General features: G+C 41.4%; 1 protein-coding gene across 1 annotated transcript in view; it reads right to left on the reverse strand.

The window, feature by feature from the left end:
• Window positions 1-21,301, reverse strand: part of magi1a (membrane associated guanylate kinase, WW and PDZ domain containing 1a) — a 33,591-nt gene extending 12,290 nt beyond the window's left edge. The window contains 21 exon segments of the mRNA XM_043233290.1: window positions 345-606; window positions 3,554-3,588; window positions 5,407-5,433; window positions 5,436-5,525; window positions 5,528-5,568; window positions 5,570-6,026; window positions 6,234-6,253; window positions 6,255-6,342; window positions 6,345-6,413; window positions 6,505-6,515; window positions 6,517-6,622; window positions 7,258-7,361; window positions 7,440-7,497; window positions 8,145-8,180; window positions 8,734-8,816; window positions 9,172-9,331; window positions 10,624-10,800; window positions 12,403-12,490; window positions 12,492-12,522; window positions 20,868-21,025; window positions 21,254-21,301. Coding sequence (XP_043089225.1) covers window positions 345-606; window positions 3,554-3,588; window positions 5,407-5,433; window positions 5,436-5,525; window positions 5,528-5,568; window positions 5,570-6,026; window positions 6,234-6,253; window positions 6,255-6,342; window positions 6,345-6,413; window positions 6,505-6,515; window positions 6,517-6,622; window positions 7,258-7,361; window positions 7,440-7,497; window positions 8,145-8,180; window positions 8,734-8,816; window positions 9,172-9,331; window positions 10,624-10,800; window positions 12,403-12,490; window positions 12,492-12,522; window positions 20,868-21,025; window positions 21,254-21,301 — 2,149 coding nt within the window.
• Between the last annotated feature and the right edge of the window lie 904 nt (window positions 21,302-22,205).

A 22,205-nucleotide genomic window follows, 5' to 3' on the forward strand; every position in this document is an offset into this window, starting at 1 on the left:
ACATTTTTTCAAAAATCATTAGGATATTAAACAAAGATCACGTTCCATGTAGATTTTGTGAATTTCCTACCGTCGATTTTCTCAAAATGTATATTCACTTTTCTTCTGCATCAACCACCTGTCTACTAAACATGCCTCTGCTAAGCTTACTCTGGATAAAAGCATCTACTAAACAAATACATATTCAAATAGGAATGCACTGAGACGACTCTATGTTCTGTGTGAGATCTCTTTCTGATCCTAAGATAAATGGAACTGAACTGAAGTGTGTAGCTGTAACACATTGACGCGAGAGAAGAGTGTGCTAATCTGCCGCTTCACATTAGCTGAGGCTGGTTACTCACCACGGCTCTCATACATGCTCCTGGACTGCGCCCAGATCTTGAAGGGATCCGGTTTCTTCTGGAGCGTCCCATTGGCTGCAGAGGTGTCAAAGGCGGGCAGGACGGGCAGCGGCTGGGTGGGAGGCGGCGGCACCGGCGGAGGGGCCCCCAGGGCGTCGGGGGCCATGACGGGCTCCGGGCGGCCGGGCGAGTCGGTGTGTGTGCTGCGGTGACTGCATATGCTGTGCTGAGAGCTGCCCTGACTGTCCTTTCTTTCCAACTGCTGAGAGACACACACATTCACAGGTTTCCACTGAACGTTGGAAAATAAATACGATCTCACAATCATGTTTGATTCTGGAATTTCTATCCGTCACAAAGAAATTCTGTCGGGTTTTTTACATTTGTAGCAAGCACGTTGAGAGGTGCTTTTAATTCAGAGCCACTGTACAAACATACGCCCCAATCCAGAAGAGCGAATATCAATTTCAAGTTCAGAAATGAATACGTGGCTCTAGTATGGCCAGCAGAGCTTCAGTCTGAGACACGGTGGAATATACAGAGCACCGCACCACCAGGACAAGCATACAACGCTTTAACTTGAATCATGTCCCACAGCCTTTTGTTTTAAAGCTGTAGGTAATTCACTCATACATTTGCTATTCTGTTGACAAACATGTATATAGCACATTCTCTTCGACATGTTTATTGCTGGCGAAGCAAAAATAGACAGCGCAGCCTTCACGAGCAATTTGTGTGCAATGTATCTGGTTTCCATGGCAACCTCACGGGCTTGCTGCTGCTCTGTGCAATCATATCCAAACTATTGTACATTTACTACAGAATCTGTGCATTTACATTTAAAGTTGCATTTAAAGTTTCAATGACCAGATCAAGATTCATGGGGACTCAAGAACGTTCACTATCCTTTGACAAAGTGATTGATGGCAGACACGTCTATATTAATGAGGCACCTGACGACAAATCTCTGCCTGATCGATATATCGTTCTGATTGTGGATGAGTGATTGAGAGATAATGGATTTGACCTGGAAAGAAAAGAGAAAGACAAGGAAAGAAAACGGAATTTGGTGCAAGTGAGGGGATGGAATGAGAAACGAACAAAAAAAGAGGCCAGGTCTAAAAATAGACGGTTCATGGAGAGAGATAGAGATAGAATGGATAGAGAGTCGATACATGGAGTGTGTAACATTGATCACTGATCGCCTTGCTTATTAGATACTTAGAATCTCATTCAGCTGACACGATGACGGTTATTAACTGCTAATAACGGCTAGATTATTAGACTGTCAGATAAACTGTGGAGTGTAGTGGGCTGTGTGTGGTGTAGGTGAGATGTATACAGGGAGTAATTACAGGCAAAGTGAAGAGCTGAGCAAGCAGAAACAACTACCCAAGCATGGCCATTATTTGACGTGCTATATGTAGCATCCTAAGGTTCCAGACAGGATCAGTTAAATATCACAGCCAATCAGAAGCGCCTGGGGGGGCGGAGCTTCTCTGGAATAAACCGCAAGTTCGTCTGATTCTAGAACCTTTTCAACAGAACTAAAAGAACTGAGTGACTGATGACATCTTAATGAATTCACTTGTTGGTTTACAGCTTTAAAGGAATAGTTGTCACGTGTCCTCTGAAGTAGATCGATGGGTTTTTGTGACAAAAATATCTCTAGTTTTTAAATGATTTTGACGCACGTTATTTTCCACGAACGGCAAGTTCCAGCTTTTTGGCTGAGCTCTGACTCGATGTATGACGCAACTTACTTCCCACATTGTGCGATGAGTCAGAAGTCAGCCCTCAGTCAGTCAGTTATTCGGGATTTAATTTAGAAATATTTTTGTTACAAAAACCCATGGAGTTCAGAGGTCCTCAGCGGTGCCCTGGGCATGGACTGATGAAAGGCCCCCCTCAGTTGAAATTGAGACCAATCAAAAAAAAATTAATAAATAATAATACATTTTACTTGGGCAGTAGGGTTATGTAATCGACGTGTGACAATACCGGTAATACCTGTGGAGGGGCTCGTTTGAGTTCCCCTCGCTTTCCTTCAGATTTAAATAGCCTGTAAGCTTCGTGTGTGTTTTAGCTACTTTTGCTTTTAAATTTGCGGCAATTCTGCAACAAGCAGTTGTTCGCTTTTAGTTTGTTTGGGTTTTTGTCCTTTTAAATAGCCTAGTTTTAAAAAAGAACTGTGAACACTTTCAGTTTTAAAGCAATTCATCATCAATTCCTTAAAATTCAATCCAATCAACAACAAAATACAAAGCAGAGCATAGAAAAAAACGAATAAAAATTGGGCAGATGTGGGTGTCGTGTCAAAACACCTTTAAGGTACTAATTAGAACGCTTTTATTGTAGAAAGACGAGCAAAACAGAAAGAGAGCAAAATAGCATTCGCATTATCAAAGAATAATATAATTGTCTTTAGTCTAGCACTCTCAAAAAATCCCTGAAGTTGCTTGTGTAGTGGAGTTAATATCTTAGATCGCACGCACACTTTGAAGAAGAGAAAGTGTAATGGCCGCTATCCAGCAGCATTATTGAGCTCGAAAGAGCCAGGATACATTTTTAAAAACTCAGGTCGTGTTCTTCTGAAAGAAGAAAGTCATATACAGCTTCGGGGTTTGTACAAAATTGAGTCGTTTTCATTTTTGTGTGAACTACTCCTTTTAATGTACATGTTTGCTTTATTTTCGAGATCTAAGGTAAACTACTATTCTTCCAGTATGGCTACAAAGGTCACGCAAAATTATATTTAAACTCGCAGTAGCCACTTTTAAACTACGTCTAGAACGTAATCAATACCTGAGATTATTACCGTCATGCTTCGTATGTTCTAGTTCCAGCTGCGACATCACAGAAGTACAGTAGAAACTGTTTCTAGAAACTGTGCGTGTTCCTTGTTCGTCGTCGTTACGAGAGACAGCTTGAACTGAACTCAGACGGGTCTTCTTTCATACTGACGTTACCAGCACCCACCAATACCACAACCTACATCTCTGCATTGCTTGAAAGGACTCATGTGTTCTACATTTGCAAGGTTTGCTACTTCAAGTGCACAGACCTAGAATGTCCATTTACACGTATCAGCTCAAGAGACGGGCTCAGGCGAGACACAAAGACGAAAATCAAAGCGCAACAGTGTGATTCTAGCAGACTTTGTCTAAATCGATGCGCTGAGGTGAGAAATGAAAGGGAAGCTGTCTTACCAGCACTTTGGGGCTTCTCTTGGGCTGCAGGACTCCTGTGAGACAGCGGCAGAGAGAAACAGAAATCATCACCCTCATATCACACACTCACACACACGCGGCTCCTCGGAGCAGAGCAGAGTGTGTGTGTTCATGCATCAGCTGCTGCTGAGGAACCTGCTCCACCCACCCAGAGTGAGTGTGTGTGTGTGTGTGTGTGTGTCTGATTCACACACATCATTATCACAAACCTACAATATCCATTTACACTGATAATCCAGTGAGACTCACGTCACGCACATCTTCCACATGCTGTGAATGAATACAAATGGAGTAAAATCATGTAATATTTACACATAAGAAGCACTGTCTCCGTTTAATCAGCATCCATGAAATTGAATGAAATGTATTTGAATTTGTGTTTCGTCTCACAGCATTCCTTTCGTGACTCACGATTACTGTCATTTGATCACAGTCGACCGAGATCCTCTATAATATGGGCAGGTGTATGATTTCAGCAGAATGTTTTGTGTCGTGACACTGTTATTACTTCAGTATTTGATTTGAGGTAATGAAGTCTGAGGGTCTGCAGCAGTATAAATCTCACAATCACTGTTTAAAGACCTCCACCTGGAAACCGGCTGATCTGAATGATTCTTCTTCTACATGATGCTGAAACGACAGACACTGACTGACGTGTCGAGAGAATCATAAACCCTTGCTTCATAAGCTTGAAGCTCATGGATCCGTCGGATTCTTGGATCCATTGTAATTATTATTATTGTTGATAAGAAGAGATTTTGTATATTCAATTGTGAGCCAAAACAAGCTCTCACTAATGGACTTCTACTTCATGTCAAGAACGCACGGATGCATGAATTATGACGGATCGCTCATAATCATAACCAAAGCATAGAAACTCCAGCTGATTTCTGATACTCTCTATAGCAGCTTTCTGCTTGTTCTCCATCTCACTGGAAATAATCTGAGTATCGTCATGGAAACAAACGAAGACAAGATACTGATATTCATGTGTGTGTGTGTGTGTGTGTGTAATGGCTTTTCTGCTGCTCAATGAATAAATGTAAGAGTGTTTGGTCTCAGACTAATAAGACTGAGTGTTTTTTTATTTCAATACTCTGTTATATTATAATTTATTTTTCCATCATATCTGTATATTCAAAATGTTATTTTTAAAACATTCATCATACTGATGCAGTCGTAATTTCTACCAATTCAGATGATTGTTTATTAGTTAGTCAGTTTATTTGATTGCTAACAGCTCTGTATGGTGCTTTATTAAATAAATTGTATTTATTAAGACATAAAATTATTATTTAAAAAAATTGGGGCACTTTTGGGTAATTTTGGTTTGATCGTGGTCTTGTCTTTATCTTTTTACATCCTCAAATCACTTCTGTTTGAATTCAGAAAGTTTAATCTGAATATGGACAGAAAGATAACAAAAGGCATACTACACTGTTTATAAACTCTGATAAACATAATCAAGTGTGTGCTATCAGTGAAATCAATCATTTAGTGCTGAAGAGTTATTTGTGCCTGACCTTATTGAATATGCATTTGTAGGCATTTCCCTTTTAGACACAAAATAATGAATAATTAAAATGAATACTTCAGCAACTGCTCGTCAAGTGGCTGATATTTGTGCCTTTATTTAACAGTCAAACAAAGTGGCTGCAGTTGTTGCTGCTTGGAGGCAGAAAGTGTGCGGAAGACGGAAACTTCCAGAAGAACACATTATCTGAATCTGAACATATAGTTACGCTAAATTTGGGCTAAACCTGATACACTGCGATGGTAATTGTGTAAAGAAGATTTCTAGCTCTCAGATGAAGTATAAAGCAGGTTCTCACCTCTCTGCACCAGCAGGGTCACTTCGCTCCTCTCGGACACTTGCTGAGGAGGTCCACGATCTGGTTGTGGCTCATGCCCTGCACGCTCCTCTTGTTGACCTCCAGCAGGATGTCGCCTCCTTCAGCCCTCGGCAGCGTGGGTAATCCACCACCTGCTTCACCTCTGTCCGCCGCCGCCAGACTGTCCGCGATGGTGAAGCCCAGGCCCTTGTCGCCCTTCTCGATGTGGACCGTGATCAGCTCGGGCTGCGTGGCGATGGACGAGGCCAGCGTGACCACGTCACTGCTGTAAGCCGGTCCCATCAGAGCGCTGTCCACGGCGGGGCCGAACGACACGGGCTCAGGGGCCCCGGGGCCGCCGCCACCGCCGCCGCCGGGGCCCAGGACGGGCATGGCCTCGAAGCCCTCCTGACTGTTCACTATGATGGGCTCCTTGTCCAAGATGGCCACTGAGGTCACCAGGCTGGTGTTGGGGTCGTCGGGGTCAAAGGGCAGAGGGTAGCCGCGACACAGCTCCAGCTGGACCATCGAGCCGATGGGGATGGACTGGAATATCTTCACCACCTGAGCGTGAGTGTATCCCAACACGATCGTGTCGTTTACGCTGACGATGACGTCACCTGAGACACACACACACACGTTAAATACAACGCTATCGTCAAGATTTATTTTATTTCACAAAATATATATATAGACAACCAAACTTTGTGTGAATTTTGTAGTTTGATATTCAGTGGTTTTGGATGTATACTATGCCAGAGGGGCAGGGCTAAAGGAGCGTGTGTCGTGTCCGATTAGGAACATGGAATCGAAAGAGAAGCTCGGACCTGTTTCCATCTTCCGTCCACCGCGCCGGTCCGTCCAGCACCAGACTCTTGATCTGCAGGAACTCATCCGGTTCATCTCCTCCGACCACAGTGAAGCCGAAGCCCGCCGCTCTTCAGCAGCCGTGCTTATGAAGGAGCCTTTGAGTTCGGCTGGATTACGAGTAAAGAACGGCTTTCCCCCTGCTCACACACACACACACACACACGAGTTATTCACTATTCAGTTGTGTCTCTATAGATGCTCATTGAGTGAGAGTGAGTGAAGTCTCACGCCTGGGGCCCGGGCCTGAGGGGCCGAGGAATGCTCTGAGGGTCTCTGTATGTCTCCAGATGACTGGGCACGTAAGAGCCGATCGCTGCGCCGGCGGACGAGTGCTCCTCGATCCATTCTGACACAAACAACACGTATGACATATATTGGCATTTCTCAAATAATGTGATGGCCATTTTTTGGGGCTAAATTGACATTTTCATTCAGTGAGGACATTGTACAAATTGTAATATTTCAGAATAATGTAACAACAAATTAAATGTGACTCAGCGAGCATAAGAACCATAATTCAAAAGAATAAAAAAACAGATATTGCCTTTAATCAGTCATTACAGTGTTAGTGTCTGTCTGCTTCGTATCTGCTCACACTAGCACTATCCTCACAGTCTTATGAGACTTATTGGACATGTAGATGCAAACATCTAGATGCAACTTTTGGAAAACCTGGAATCTGAGGGTCTGAGGATCTGAGAAAATATCTTTTAAAGTTGTCCAAATGAAATTTGTCCAAATCAGAAATTACGTTCTGATATATTTACGTTAGGACATTTACAAAATATCTCCATGGAACATTATCTTTATTCAATATCCTAATGATTTTTGGCATAAAAGCTTTTTGGCATACGGTGTATTGTTGTCTATTGCTACAAATGCTGCAGAAGACAACGCTCACAGTGCTATGACATTAAATACTACAGTGGTGTTTCACAGCCAGTTCAGGTGTGTTCTAGTGGACTTAGTAGTGATGCACACCTCTGATGTAGCGTCCGTCCTCCGGAGACTGCTGAGCGTCCAGCTGCTTCTGCCTCCGGGCCTCCAGAACCGGGTTCTCGTACTGCGTCTTACGGTTGATGTGACTGAGACAGAGACAGAGCGGTCAGCATCTTCACGTCATCCTCTACACTAAACCACAGACACAGGGATCTTACACTTACTCAACATAATAGACTCCGTACACCGGGTCGTCGATCTTCTCCCAGCCAGGAGGAAGTTCTGACACAAACACAGACAAATCAAGAGCCGCTGAGCAAACAGAGGTCAGTGAGCGTCCAGAAACATCATTCAGCACTTACATTCACAGTATCTCGGTCCTACAGACATGATCAGTGATGTACGTCTCACGCGCACACACACACACACACACACAGACAGACAGACACACACACACACACACACACACACACACACAGACACACACACACAAAGATACAGACACACACTCCCACTCACACAGACTCTCATACACACACACATACACACTCTCACTCGCTCACTTACACACACACAATTTGTGTTTTATGGGGACTCTTCATAGGTGTAGTGTTTCTATACTGTACAGACTGTGTGTGTTATTGTTCTACACCTAAACCTACTCCTTACAGGAAATTACACACAGTTTTAGATTCTCAAAAAATTCAACCCTGTATGATTTATAAGTTTGTTTCCTGATGGGGACCTAAAAAATGTCCCACAATGTCATGTATTTACTGGTATTCCTATCCTTGTGGGATAGGATCTTTGTTGGTCCCCATAACGTGATAAATACCAGGTCTTGCACACACACACACACACACACACACACACACACACACACAATGTTTTAATAATCAAACCTGGCCCAGGCGAGAGGAGAGAGACGCCGAGATCATTGTCCAGCTCTTCTGTATGTACACCCTCTTCTCCAGGACAAGAACACAGACAAGAACAAACAGACAAGAGTGAATATGTGATGATCGATCACAGGATTATCACACACCGCTTGATAATGAGATAATGAACACATATTTGGATCAATTCATTACCTTCAGAATCATAATATCTTTAAATGTATGCCCGTGTACTGATGCTCAAACACAGTGCAGACCTCACACTCCTCACATCAGATGATCCTCACTAAACTCCTCAAATACATTCAGTCTATTTTTACACACTTCTTACATAAGATCTATATTGTAGAGTGCACTGCTGATGAAGGACGCCCTCTGCTGGTCAGGTGTGACCCGACGCTCATCGCCCAATCTCAGCTCTAATCGTAATGTTTCAAATCCAACCAGTGAAATCATTCATTTTCTACTCAGAAACCTCACTGTTAAAATTCCCTCAAACTTCGAGGTTTTACAAGACTTCTCAGGGGTTAACAAAACAGGAAAACGTAGACTTCTAAGCTTGTATTAATGGCCAGGTGGTGTGGTGAACATGGACACTGGAGCAGAGCGCTGTGTGTCTTACCATCGTCCTCACAGTCCTCCAGAGGTTTGGGCTGCTTGTCCTGACAGCGAGGGTCCATCCACGAGGTGGTCTTTGTGTTGTGGCTGAGAACAGCAGCGTGACTGGTGTTAGTATGACCGTAACGTGAGCCGAGCCGTGATCTCTTCACGCCAGTTGCGTCTGGATCAAACTACTGTGTGTGAACGACTGTCTATATCAGCACATATCAACATCATCAGTTATGAAAATATGCTAAACTACACGTCTGATCAGAGTTCCCTGAGGAGAGCCGAGAGGGAAACACGCCAAACTAACTACACGCATGAAAAACACAACAGTAATTTAAAAGTAAATAGCAGTGCTTTTGAACTATGTATTATACTGTATATATTACAGTATTTACAATGCTTTGTTAATGAATGTGTATCAGTGTGTGTGTGTGTGTAGCGCGTCTCTCACTCGATGAAGTAGATCTCTCCGCTCTCTGTGTAGGCCATCTCCCAGTTGTCGGGCAGCGCTCCGAGGGGGTCGTGGTCTGGAGGAAGGCCTGGCGGAGAGGCCATGTTGTTCAGCACGTAGCTGGGGGCATTGTCTCGCACCTCCGGCCGGCTGGAGTCTCCTGTACACAGCAGGGGAGAGGGGAAGAGACTACGAGCTAAGAACTCTGGGTAAAACACAGAAGGAGCGGGAGAGACACAAGAGAAGAGTCAAAGGCATGCACATGTCTCCTCAAACACAGAAGCGGCTGAGAACGACCACGATTCAGTGTTTGATTCCTGCATTCACATGTTAACGTGATTTTAGACGATGTAAAGCAGGAGGGAAAGAAGCGTGGGTTCCCAGCCCGGGTCTGCTCTCACTCTTTCACATTTTTCCCACTAAAACACATCAGTATTTCATCATAAACACAGCTGTCTTTGTCAAACAGAGAGCAGTCTAATAAATGTGCTGCGTGTCATTGACGCTAATCAAAAAACAAGAAAATCATTCATTCATTTTGACTGAACATATATCCTAACTTTAATGAGGTTCGATCTATCTTTATTTATGAAAAGATTTTTATTCCATTTTCTGTACCTAAAATTTGTTCATATTTGTTCAAATATTTATGCTCCAAAGAGCGCTTCGTAAAAAGAATAAATAAATTTGACTGAGAATTGATCATTTTAATTCAGTTCTGGTTATGTGTTAGCGTGTTGCTAAGCTAACGTCATGAGCTACTCTCATCAAGACAAAACACACTGGGACGCATGCATTTTTAGGAAAAACTGTTATTAATTTTTTTATTTTATTCAGTTTCTGTAGTCACTGAAATGCAAATTGATTCCTGTTTTAGGTCATATGAACAGCTTCTACTGATCCCTTTGGTACTGAATTAAATGTAAACTGATTCTTTCATCAGACTGAACTAACTGCCTGTTCAGTGCTGAATGGACTACAGTAAGCTCTTAATCATCTGATCTTCATGTGTTTTGTTGGTTGTGTTTATCCCGGCTCATACTGCTCTGTTGTCCAGGACTGCAGCTGAGACGAGCGCGGAGCAGAATGCTAATCACAGCTAGCAGTCGCTACAGACGAGACCAAATAAAGCCTTCAGTCTGTAGAGCTTCAGCAGTCTTACTGGATCTCTTCCTGTCAGACAAGATTCAGGCCCTTCTGTTTATCTGCAGCTACAAAAACTCTAACTCTAGCAGTAATGCTCACACACACACACACACACACACACACACACACACATACACACACACTCAGAAATAAGCCCGCCTGATCTTTGCACGTGATCTGATCATTCACACACACACACACACACACACACACACACACTCAGCACTCAGTCAGTCTCTCTCTCTCTCTCTCACACACTCTTTCTCTCTCTCTCTCTCTCACTCACACACACACACACACACTCACCTGTAAACGTGTTGTTCATGTCTGCATCCTCCTGCAGAGCTGTCTGCTCTACTCCTGCATGCTTCACGCGATCGCAGCACTTCTGGGAACCAGTGCAACTGTGTCGCAAAGCATCATGGGTAATCACTGTCCTACTGAGAGGCTGGATGGGTGGCTTGGGTGTCCCATAATAGTTACCTAGGCAACCAGGAACCCATTAACATGCTTGAAAAAAAGAGGGACAGAAAGCATGGCAGAGAAAGAGAGATTTGTGAAGCGCGCGCACACACACACACACACACACACGCACACTCGACTCAGTCCTGCAGAACACAGTAGAGCATCTGTGGATTTCCTCTAAACCTGACTCTACAGAGGGTCACAGTGTTTTTCAGAAGCTCACAGACATCTCTAAATGTTTGGTCAGAGACTAGCACTAAAGCTAACGTCTATAAACTACAGACCACATGCCCTCCAGGAATGGGCTTCATCTAACACATCGCCTTAAAATTAGTTTAAAGGTCCCGTATTGTACACCTTTTTGGATTTTTATTATACGTGATGTCTTCCTAAAGAATATATATTTGTGGTGTAAGTAACAAAACCATCTCAATAAGTTTCTCTCTCTGGTCAGTTTTGGCCTGTCTAATTACTATTCATGAGCCTCTCTTCTGATTGGCTTATTTTTTCTCAGCGATGCATGACCAGGCCAATCAAATATAACAACATCACAATTATGTCACAGCGCTAGCTTGAAGCAAAACAAAAGGGAAGACTGAGACGGCTCTTTCAAAACAACACAGATTTGGGTACATTACGTAACACAGCCTCAAATTAGAAATATGATCATATACCCCATGTTACCGCCTGACAAAAAACAGATGACAGGTGTGGTTAAACCCTATAAAGCAAGCGGATTGGACAGAAACAATCGTCACAAATGCTTCAGTTTGCACACTTCTTATCAGAAAAGGGTTCAATAAAGTATTGTGTTTTGTTGTTATAAGCGTGTCATTTGTGAAATAATGTCTGTGTGCATGTGTTTAAAGCAACAAAATGATCATGTGTTATAGTATATGCACTGTTGTGGTTAGCTGGACTAGCTGTAGCTGGAATAACAACGCAGTTGTAGTTGTCTGCATACATGTTTATCATGACTAGATAGACATGTGATTCACCTCATAATAACAATCCTGTCTATCCCTGGAGTGAGCTACAGGTTGGTCGATGTAGTTTCATCTGTTAAAGTTAACCTATTCAGCATGCTTCAGTGATGTCGTGACGGTGGGCGGTTTTCGGGTGATGACATTTTTAAGGCTCACGACGGCTCGTGAAAATTCACATCTACTTTATGCAGGTTGAGTGCAGTTCACTGTGGATGGACTGTTTAGAAACTTGTATGGTAGTTACATAACCCCTACACCTCACCGCATTCCTAATAATGTTTTACATTACAGTGGCTTTTCCTCTTTGTTGCTTGATTGCAAATGTGGACACATGCAGTGAATGAGTTAAAGACGCGGTCGTATTACACTGTCGCTCACGCTTGTTAGAAGAGTTCAGTTCAGTCATGCACAGACGACGAGTGACTTCTGGATATCATGAACTCTCAGCAGTACAGTCAAGTATTTCTCTGTGCTAGACTGATAAGTGGAAGTTTGTCGAATGTTTCTGTAAATATTGCATCAAGTGTTTGAGATGCTCATACTAGCATGCTAATGCTATCTTTGGGCATGTGCAAGGGTTTTAATGATGATGATGATGATGATGATGATGATGGACAGTGGGTTTGTGACTGACCGTCATACGTTCCTATCTCTAGCAGTCCTCCGCTCCGCTCCAGCTCCAGGAAGTCCTCCACAGACAGGAAGTAGTAGTCCACACTCATGGAGCTCGCCGTGGCGAGGAGGACGCGTGCACCTGTGTGAGAAACACGAGGTCAGTCAGCTCTGACAGCTTTTCACAGGAACTGGATTTCATTTTTATGTTTCTTAAAGACCGGAAGGTTATTTAGCGGTGTTGGAAATAATCAAGGCATCCCGATTCTCTCTTCAGTGATTCTACGATCAGTTCTTAGACTGTCCTGAAGCTCAGATGAGGTTAAACACACTCACATCTCTAAATACTTCTATGATAGGAAATTGATCTGATATGTGTAAAGTGTAATAGTGTGAACACGGCCTATTGAAGTTGCCACTGTCTATAATCTCATCAGTAATAATCTTGCAGTAAAACCCAGAACTATGGTCGTCTGTAAACTGTCAGATACATAAGCAGTCTAGATCCCTTGACCTTCAGGATCTAATGAAACGATGGCTCTCTGAGATGAGCTCGGGCCAGAAATCCCAGCCTGCGATCAGCTAAAAATCACTCTGAATTTACTCTGAATAAACACCAGTAAAACAGTACTGTTGCTGAGTTGTAGGAAACACCAATTATTAATAAAAATAGCATGTGGTGAAACATACAGGTCAAAACAGTTACTACTGGTGAATGTCAAACAACAGATCTCAGGAGTCAACTGTACTAAAATCTAAAAGCAGTGTCCGGACACATACTCTACTATCAGCGCAGTTCAACACACTTGTGTTAGTCTGACTGTAATGAGCTGAGATTTACATTACAGTGACCCTGGCAGTGTTTGTGTGAACAAGACAAGGAGCATTCACTGCCATTCACAGCATTTACAGCCTTACAGACTGACTCAACTATCAGCAGAGGCCGGCTTGATGAAGTATGACAGTCATAAACTCAGACGTGTCTGCTGATTAATCACAGCACGTAGGACCTATGCTGATTGGCTCATGGTGAGACCAGAGTCAGAACTACACAGACACATGAGCCAGAATGACTGAGCTCATATAAACACTCGTGCTGTGAAAAAAGTTCAAGGAGTAAAGCTTTTCTATTACGAAGCAGTTTTGGAATATAGCAATGACATTTTCTCTCATAAATGGAACATTAAAAGGATTTTTCCTTTGGAAATGAAGTCTACTACTCAATTAGCAGTGATTCCATGGTCATGAAAAATTCACAGACTTATAAAATCTGGACAAACACGTTACTCATTAAATTACTGTTCTGAAGATATGAAATATAACCGGCGGGACCTGAACCCATAGCACTCCTGTACTGCAGGACAATCAAGCCTTTACTGGAGTCACAACTCTGAAGGATCCCATCAAGACTGAAGATTTACAGAAAACAATCAAGTATTAATCCAACGAAAACTACATTAAACTCACTTCTATCACTCTTCTATCCTGTGAAGGCAGAGATGAGACAAACAGAAAAGCTCAAAGGTGCTTTAGTACTATGTACTACATTATGTAATCATGTTATAGGCAATGTCATATACACACCAGATTGAAATAAAATTGAATAACGTTGTTGCACCCTGCTTTGGTTGGTTGTTATTGAGTTTCAAGTGTGAACATAATATCTGTGGCTGAGAGGAGATGAAGCCAACTCTCAAACATACAAAACTACACACTTTTTTACCAAAATGTGTTAACAGCTCGAATTCCAGAAATGTTTAAACTGAGAAATTTGACAATTTTATGCACAAAATGAGCTTGAGCAACTACGAAGCCATGCTGTGTAATAGCTGCAGTATGTGGTTTAGTGCTGTCCTGCTGAAATCACAAGACCTTTCCTCAAATACACCTTTCCTTTCATGTCATCTGGAGGGAAGCATATGTTTAAAACCTTTATACATCTTTCAGCACTCATAGCACTGAACAGTATCAAATAGAAGAATAGCGTGCCAGTAACGTATAACGACAAGATTAAACACTCAGTTTACAGTTAAAGTCATTTCATTATTGAATGTAGGATTCATTGTCCGGCTCAGTTCAGTTTAAATAGTATCTGTGCAATCAAATTGACGATAATAGCTGGAAATGAAGTGTCCTCAACCGAGCAAGCCAGTGATCTCCATCAGAGATGCTGGCTTTTGAACTGAATGCTAATAAAACTAACGCCGGAAGGTCTGTCCTCTTTAGCCCGGAGGACATAGCATCTGTGATTTCCATAAATGTTGAGATTTTCAACAATGTCAAATTTGGACTCGTCTGACAATAGAACACTTGTCCACTTTGAAACAGTCTATTTTAAATGAGTCTTGGCCTACAGAACACGACACGCTTCTGGACCATGTTCACATATGGCTTCCTTTTATCATGCTAGAGCTTTAGTTGTCACCTTCAGATGGCTTTGAGGATTGTGTTTACCGACAGAGGTTTCTGGAAGTATTCCTTTCACAGATTGGAGAGCTTTCTTTACTTCTGAGAGACTCTGCCTCCTAAGACAACCCTTTAATAGCTAATCGTGACCTGATGTCAATTAACTAACTAATTAATTGCTAGATCCTAATCCTTTTAATATGCTGTGAAAAACGCTATACAAATAAACGTGAAGATAAATTAGAGCCAGTGAAATATACTGAGACTTCACCTTTAAATCCTTAAATCCTAAAGACAGATGTGTGATCTTTCTCAAGACATCTCCTCTGATCTGTCTCAGTTCTTCAGTCCTCGCCTGGAGTTTATAAACCTGAATGTAAAGACCTGATGTTCTCCAATTATTGTCTCACAAGGTTTGACTCCCATTCTGTTGATCTCTTAAAATCCTTAATGCGTTTATGTGGGTTAATGTTTTCTCTCATTTTTTAGCTGAACCTGAATGTTCAGTTGAGTGTTTGTTACTGTCCATCAATAGTGTGGGTTTGTTTTAAACTGAGGTTTTAAGTCATTCACTGGTCAAAATGATTGAGAACCCTGAACTACACTAAAAAAAAAAATTGAAGGTCAGGTGATGCAGAAACTTCACCAGCACACACAGATTCCACTCATAACACCCTCTGTGAACACAACACAGTCTGTGGAATATCTCTAGCTGACATCAACACTAGAACACAACTAACCCAGGCTGACTGAAGGGTGGTCACTAACCACAAGGCTATGGGCGCCGATAGACCTATGGGTTTAACACAAATACCACAGCATAAACAAATAGACTCAAATATTACAACCTTAAAGACAAGCAAATAGTAATAAAATAGGAGAAAAAAATCAATCAGCAACTGCATAAATAAATACAACTGAACAAATGTCAGGTATAGAAACGAAATGTTGTTTTAACACTTTCAAAGCTTCTGCTTTTGCTGGCCTCTCCAAAAACAGCCGTCATGAGCTTATGTCACTTAAAATCACCTCATCATTCCAATCATGCAGGAATCGAACACTGAATTCTTCCTCATTTGGAAGCGGTTCTTAACACTCGACCCTGAGCGTGACACGTTTTCTTTACATTGGCACAGGCATGTATCTCAGCCGTTCACAGTCCATACGTTAAAATGACATCATATGGTGAAGCGTAACCAAAGTTTTATACACTGTTCCCTTTGTGCGCATGATTTTTATTTGATTTGATTTTTTCAGTACACATCCTAGGACAATCACGACATTCACACCCAACTTTGTCGATTAAACATATCAAAGATGCTAAATTGCTAACAGTTTTGGATTTCTGGAAAGAAATGGTGGGTATGATCAATTCTGTTCTATTAATTCCATGTGAATTTTTACATTTCAAGTCTCACGACTAACTCGTATGTATTTTAGGAGGTGGCCGATTCGATTTTGTATGATGTTTCTAAACCTCAGTGATGGACGGGGACACAAAATCCTATAACTTGGCGGCTCTAAAATACATTTCTATTCTTCTGACATTTCCTATGGAGAAAGAATAATGTGCGAGGCCTGGGCCTGTCATCGCTGCTTGCAGCTATATGTTATCAATTCTTTAGTTTTTGGGGGTTTTTTTTACAAATGAGGTCATTTTGGCTTTAGTTCACTTTAGTGGAGCAGCTAGCCTAGATGTATGTTTTCAGTTTGAACAGAAATCTTAAGCGGTGAGGTTAAGGTTAAGCAGGGTTGCTTTAACAGCTGTGTCGCTCTGAAAATGAGCGTCTAACTTACTCACACAGCGCATGTGTACACACCTGTGGACCTCTCAGTCTAGTCTAAACTCTCACTAGCGTTTTACAATATATGAATGTAAATGTGCTTTGACTGTACATGTAGTGCTATATAACTGTAATGAATTATTATTATTATTATCATATGTGAAGACACCTGACCCTATACTGTAGTCAAAACAAGTACTCACATGGAGTGAGCAGTGATATTCTCAGCTGTAGTTTTTTTATCCAGATGCAAGCAGCCTCCTTGAAGAGCTCAAGATCCCTGCGCTCATGCTAGGACACTTAACCTGAGATCTAGGGTCAGTGATCAGTTTAATTATCACTAAAACACACACACATCTGATTAATCTCCACGTGAAAGAACTACATTGTGAGGAACAGCATATTTTTCTAGGCTATAAAACCAGGGCATAAACTAAAGGAACTAAAGAGTGAGAGTTGAGAGAGATATAGTGAGAAGAAAGAGTGAATAAACAGAGCTGATATCTGAACCCTGCGTCTGCCTGCTGTCACTGCAGAGCATTGTGTGTCCAAACACAGCCCGACATCTGCCGCTCTTAACCCCGCGCGTGTGTGTGTGTGTGTGTGTGTGTGTGTGTGTGTGTGTGTGCGTGTGTGTCTGTTCACCACACACACTCCCAGTGTCAGTTCACGTTCGCATTTTACATCTTTAATACAATAGACGCTGGCTCGGTGACAATGAAGCTCATATTCTGTCCTAAATACTGATTTATTCAAAAGATAAATTGAATGCACCTCATTTTTAAAGCTTTATCAGTACATGAGTCGCAGATTCATTACAACGTGAATACTGTATCGCATTGTTGTTAAATAAAATATGCTATTATCATCATCATCAAATATTAAAAACTACAAAACATAATATGATTTTTGAGTAGGCTATAGTAGACTAGCTCAGGTCTCCTTCAGATGGTAGCATGCTGATTAAATGAGGTTTAAGCTGAACACGAGCGTTTGGTTAACGCGGAGCTGCTCGCATGTCTGCTTCCACAGCTTCTTGAGACAGCCTGATATAACTCTAGCATTATCTCATGAACAATAAACGTATTTCTGTGCAACGAAATTATTGGCTTTAATGAACTTAAATATTAGGTTCAAATATTAAATATTGCTGACAAGAGGACAGATCTCTGTCACCAGGTCAAATTATAGGATCATCTGTGGCCAAAAGTGTTCAAATGATTTGAAAAAGTTTACAAAATGTGTTTACTGATTACAAAACCCTTAACACAGATCACTGACTGGAGCTTCTACAGTGAGACAAACAGCCCTGTCCCCAAAACAAGAGAACTAAAGACTCTTACACCCATACACACTCACACACACACACACACACACACACACACACACTCACACACGCACTCACACTCACACACTCACACACACACACACACTCTCTCACACTCACACTCACACACACCGATACCAATTATTAAAGACCAACTAGACCGATAATCTATATTTTAAACTGATTCAGTTCATCATTTCATGCACATCGATTGATTAACTTAAAAAGCACAGTGTATATAATGCTACTGAAAAAGGAGTTTTAAAAACATATTGAGATATATATTCCTAAGGACATCAACACCTAAAATAAAACAGTGTATGACATGGGACCTTTATGAAGACTGCATCTATTTTAATGAAACTATCACACTGATAGCCGGTTGTAGGCACACTTGGTTCAATCTCATATAGAAATTTTTTATCATCCTAATTTTGGCCTATATGACAGTATCTTAATCTCAATAATTTCCGTTAGTTTTAATTTACAGTGCAGTGCAAATGAAGGCATAAAACATTCATTTAATTCATTTAATATGACTGGATTCCACGTTTCAGCCTGTGTTTTCCTCATCGCGGATGCCACAAATAGATAATATCGAGGTGTTTTACAACTTTTTCGTGGATTGTGATTTTAGCGACGTCTGCCGCGTGATCACTGAAGCACCTTTAGTTACAGAGCTTCTGTGTGAGCTAAACAAAACGTAGTTATTTTAATAGGCAAATAGTTTTTTTTAAAATGACCGATACCTGTTAATCATAAAAATGCTTAATATCGGCACCGATAATCGGCCAGAAGGATAATCGGTCGACCCCTTACTCACACTCACACACACACACACACACACACACACACACACACACACACACACACACACACACACACACAATGAAAACTAATAACAGAGCTAACAGCTGAGAAGACAGCAGAATGCAGTCTGTTCATTATTTACAGTATTCTGACAGAAAGAGATGGAATTAGAGAGCAGAAGAAAACACGTGAACGCACACATCACCACAATACTGCTCCTTGTACGCCACAACATCTCATATGACAGAGCTTTGTAGTAATGTCTGTATTCATTTATTATTTATTTGAAGTATTTCTGCTGGTGCGCCATAAACACGGCCATGCTGCCCTTTACACAAAGACAATTCAGTTGTCTTTCAATCCCTTCTTTTCAGTGATAACACAAACGCTTTCTAAAGTGCTTCTGATTATACCACGGTGTGTCTGAATCCAGCGTAAGATCAACAGCCGCCAATAAAGAGCATATCCAGTACGGCCGGGACAAAGACTGCAGAAAATAAACATCAAACACTTCAACATCTGATCCCCAGTCAGTGACTCAAGTGCTCTTGTTACAGTCATCATCATGTCGCCAAATAAATAGACATTTATTAGGCCTGAAGTGAAGAACACTGATATTTTATACCTGACTGAAATCTGCCTTCAGTATTGTTGTGACGATGCTGACCACTGGATGCTTTTAGCACGCTGCCGCTGATTTGAAGACAACAGACATGACAGCAGGAATACGGACGCTGAAAACATCATGACGCTCTCTACTGAAGTCCTTCGGTAAACGCATCATCCGAGGGCCTTACATTACAGACACAGAGCTGTCGTGATCTTACACACACACACACACACACAGCTGAGACAAAACATCCTTTAAAATGAGTCACATCATCACACACTCAAACCCCACCTCTCAAAAAAAGTCCAATGAAATGAGGCACGGCTATTTTTAGACAGAAGCGTGATTCGTCCCTCTTTTCAGGTATTAATGAGATCAGTTCAGAGTGACCTCCGGCCTGACGATGACCTCTGAACTACATGCATCTACAGATCACATGACATACAGTCTTCACTGATCCAGCATCTGAACAATGAAAGTTTAATACTGCTTTAGGGGCAGTATTTATGTAACCACTGTGTTCTTACATTTGCTACAATGCACTTATTGTGTACAGAAATATTTTATGCATTGTACTTATATCTCTAAAAACACCTATATGTAATTGAATCTGTAATTAATTAAAAATATATTCACTGTGTTGACCATCCATTACACCTTAACCCACCCTTAAATGACATCAGAAGACTTCATCAAATCAAAGCCCAGCCCTAAAAACAATTAACCCTCATATAAAATCTTTCCTACTATCCCATGACCTCGTAAGGTTTTGTAAGCGCTGTGGTTAGAAACAGATGCACGTTGATTTTATTAGACGATTATAAATGTTAAGGTTAACATGTATTAAAGTGTTGAGTTGAAATGTTTTCAGCTTTGGGCTGGTTTCATGGGTCATAGTGTTAATCATTTTAAATATATTATGATCAGTATTACATCAAAATGTGAGGTCTCTTAGACCCGCATACACTCAAACCAACAACAATAACTGTATATTGAGCTTTGTCTTCATCGCAGGCACTAACTGGAACTAACGGTTATACGGGTATAAAAACAAACGACACCGCATTTCAACTGCTTTGTTTTCTGCACTGTGACGCCAGGGAACTCTGAACACACACACACACACGCCAAGACACACACACTACTGACTGACACAGCCTTCACAACATGAATGAAAAGAAATGCAAACAAAGCTAAAGAACCGGCCCCTGCATGTCACTGTAGTTTATTTTCTTTCCTAAATTAATTGGTTGAGTGAATAATTCAACAGCTACTGACATAATGATATAACCTGCAGAAAGCAGAGATGAAAAGAAGCCTATGAGCAAGTTACGTAAAGTGAGTTAAACTGAGTTCTCAAGAACAACATACACGTGTGCATGCAGAAAACACATCAGAGATGAGACGGGTAAAAGAGCGAGTATGAGTCCTCAAGACCTCACACACACACACACACACACACACACACACACAAAACAATGGCGAAGGCCACGCTTCCCAGCGTCGCTTCCTGAGAAACACTCTTTGTTTAGAGAGCATCTGGCCCTGACCTCCAGCGCTTGTGCCTCGGCTGAAGCCCCGCCCTCTTACAAGCCCCGCCCTGCTCCACCGACTCTGGCCCTCTTCCTCTTATTGCCCTGTTTGTCTCTCGTGCCATAAGATTGGCGGATCTCTCAGTGTGCTGCAGCTGCCCGCTCTCAAAAGAGTTCTGTGCAGCACCGGGCCGTCCACAATGCCCAGATGAATTGGATAAGCTCTGTGTGTGTGTGTGTGTGTGTGTGTGTGTTTGAGAGAGAGAGAGAAAAGAGAGAGAGAGAGAGAGAGATTGAAAGCAGAGAATGAAGAGCCATCTGTCCTATATGAGCTGAAAAAGGAAGATATTGGACTCAAGTTTCCCTCATCGCTGCCTGGATAAAGCCATGTCAAAATATTGAACCTGAGGTTCGCTGTCTTCATCTGAGATATCACTTTCCACCAGATTCATCTCTCATGTGTCACGCAGCACTGAGACGCCTCCTATCGATTGATACTTGAATATGTGGAAAACACTAAGCAATATCTCCAATACACACGCACAAAAATGCTGTCTGAACACAAATAAACCTATTCCGTCCACAGTTTAGCAACAAAACACCAATAATAATAATGATAATACTGCCAGACAGAAACATCAATAACTCGTGAATAAGATTTATAATGTATGAACTCTCACGACTTCACCGGCCTGGTGTTAGTCACAGTAAATGTGAAATAATATGAAGATGAAGAATACGCATAAACAATACTTTGCATCCTACTAAGCTAAATATGGCAACATTTAAAATAAGAATAAAGAAATATATGTACACATGCTCACTCACACCACCTTATTCTAATTATGAGATAGTATTTTTTATTAGCTTTTCAATGCAACAGTCAACTCTTTAACTGTTAAAATGTTAAAGATCTGATTAAATCTGATTAAAACAGAACGGTATTCCAATCTTGCTACTATGAAATGAAACTCCTGTTCATCATGTCATTCTGTTTTTTTTTTTTTTTTTGCGTTATCTTGTTAGGAATGTTCAGCCATGACTATATTTATAATAGAGCACAGCACAGGCCGCTTCCATCTCTGATAACTTTCATGCAGATATGCTTTGACGCACATACTGAAATCTGTTTATTACCATCTCAACACAATCTCCCCACAGCAGTTTCTGAAACTAATTTAAGGTTAGGTTATTTTCGCCACATCATGAACTACCTCCACACTAAGCCAAAACACAATTCCGTGATGGAGTGTGGTATAATCATAATAAGGCACTCCAAATTTATCACATTTATTATTCTAAAGTAACTTACAACTCGCCACTCAACTGAGCAATCCAAAAGGTTTTCCTATCATG

The sequence above is a fragment of the Puntigrus tetrazona genome, unplaced genomic scaffold (assembly GCF_018831695.1).
Source record: "Puntigrus tetrazona isolate hp1 unplaced genomic scaffold, ASM1883169v1 S000000776, whole genome shotgun sequence".
NCBI lineage: Eukaryota > Metazoa > Chordata > Actinopteri > Cypriniformes > Cyprinidae > Puntigrus > Puntigrus tetrazona.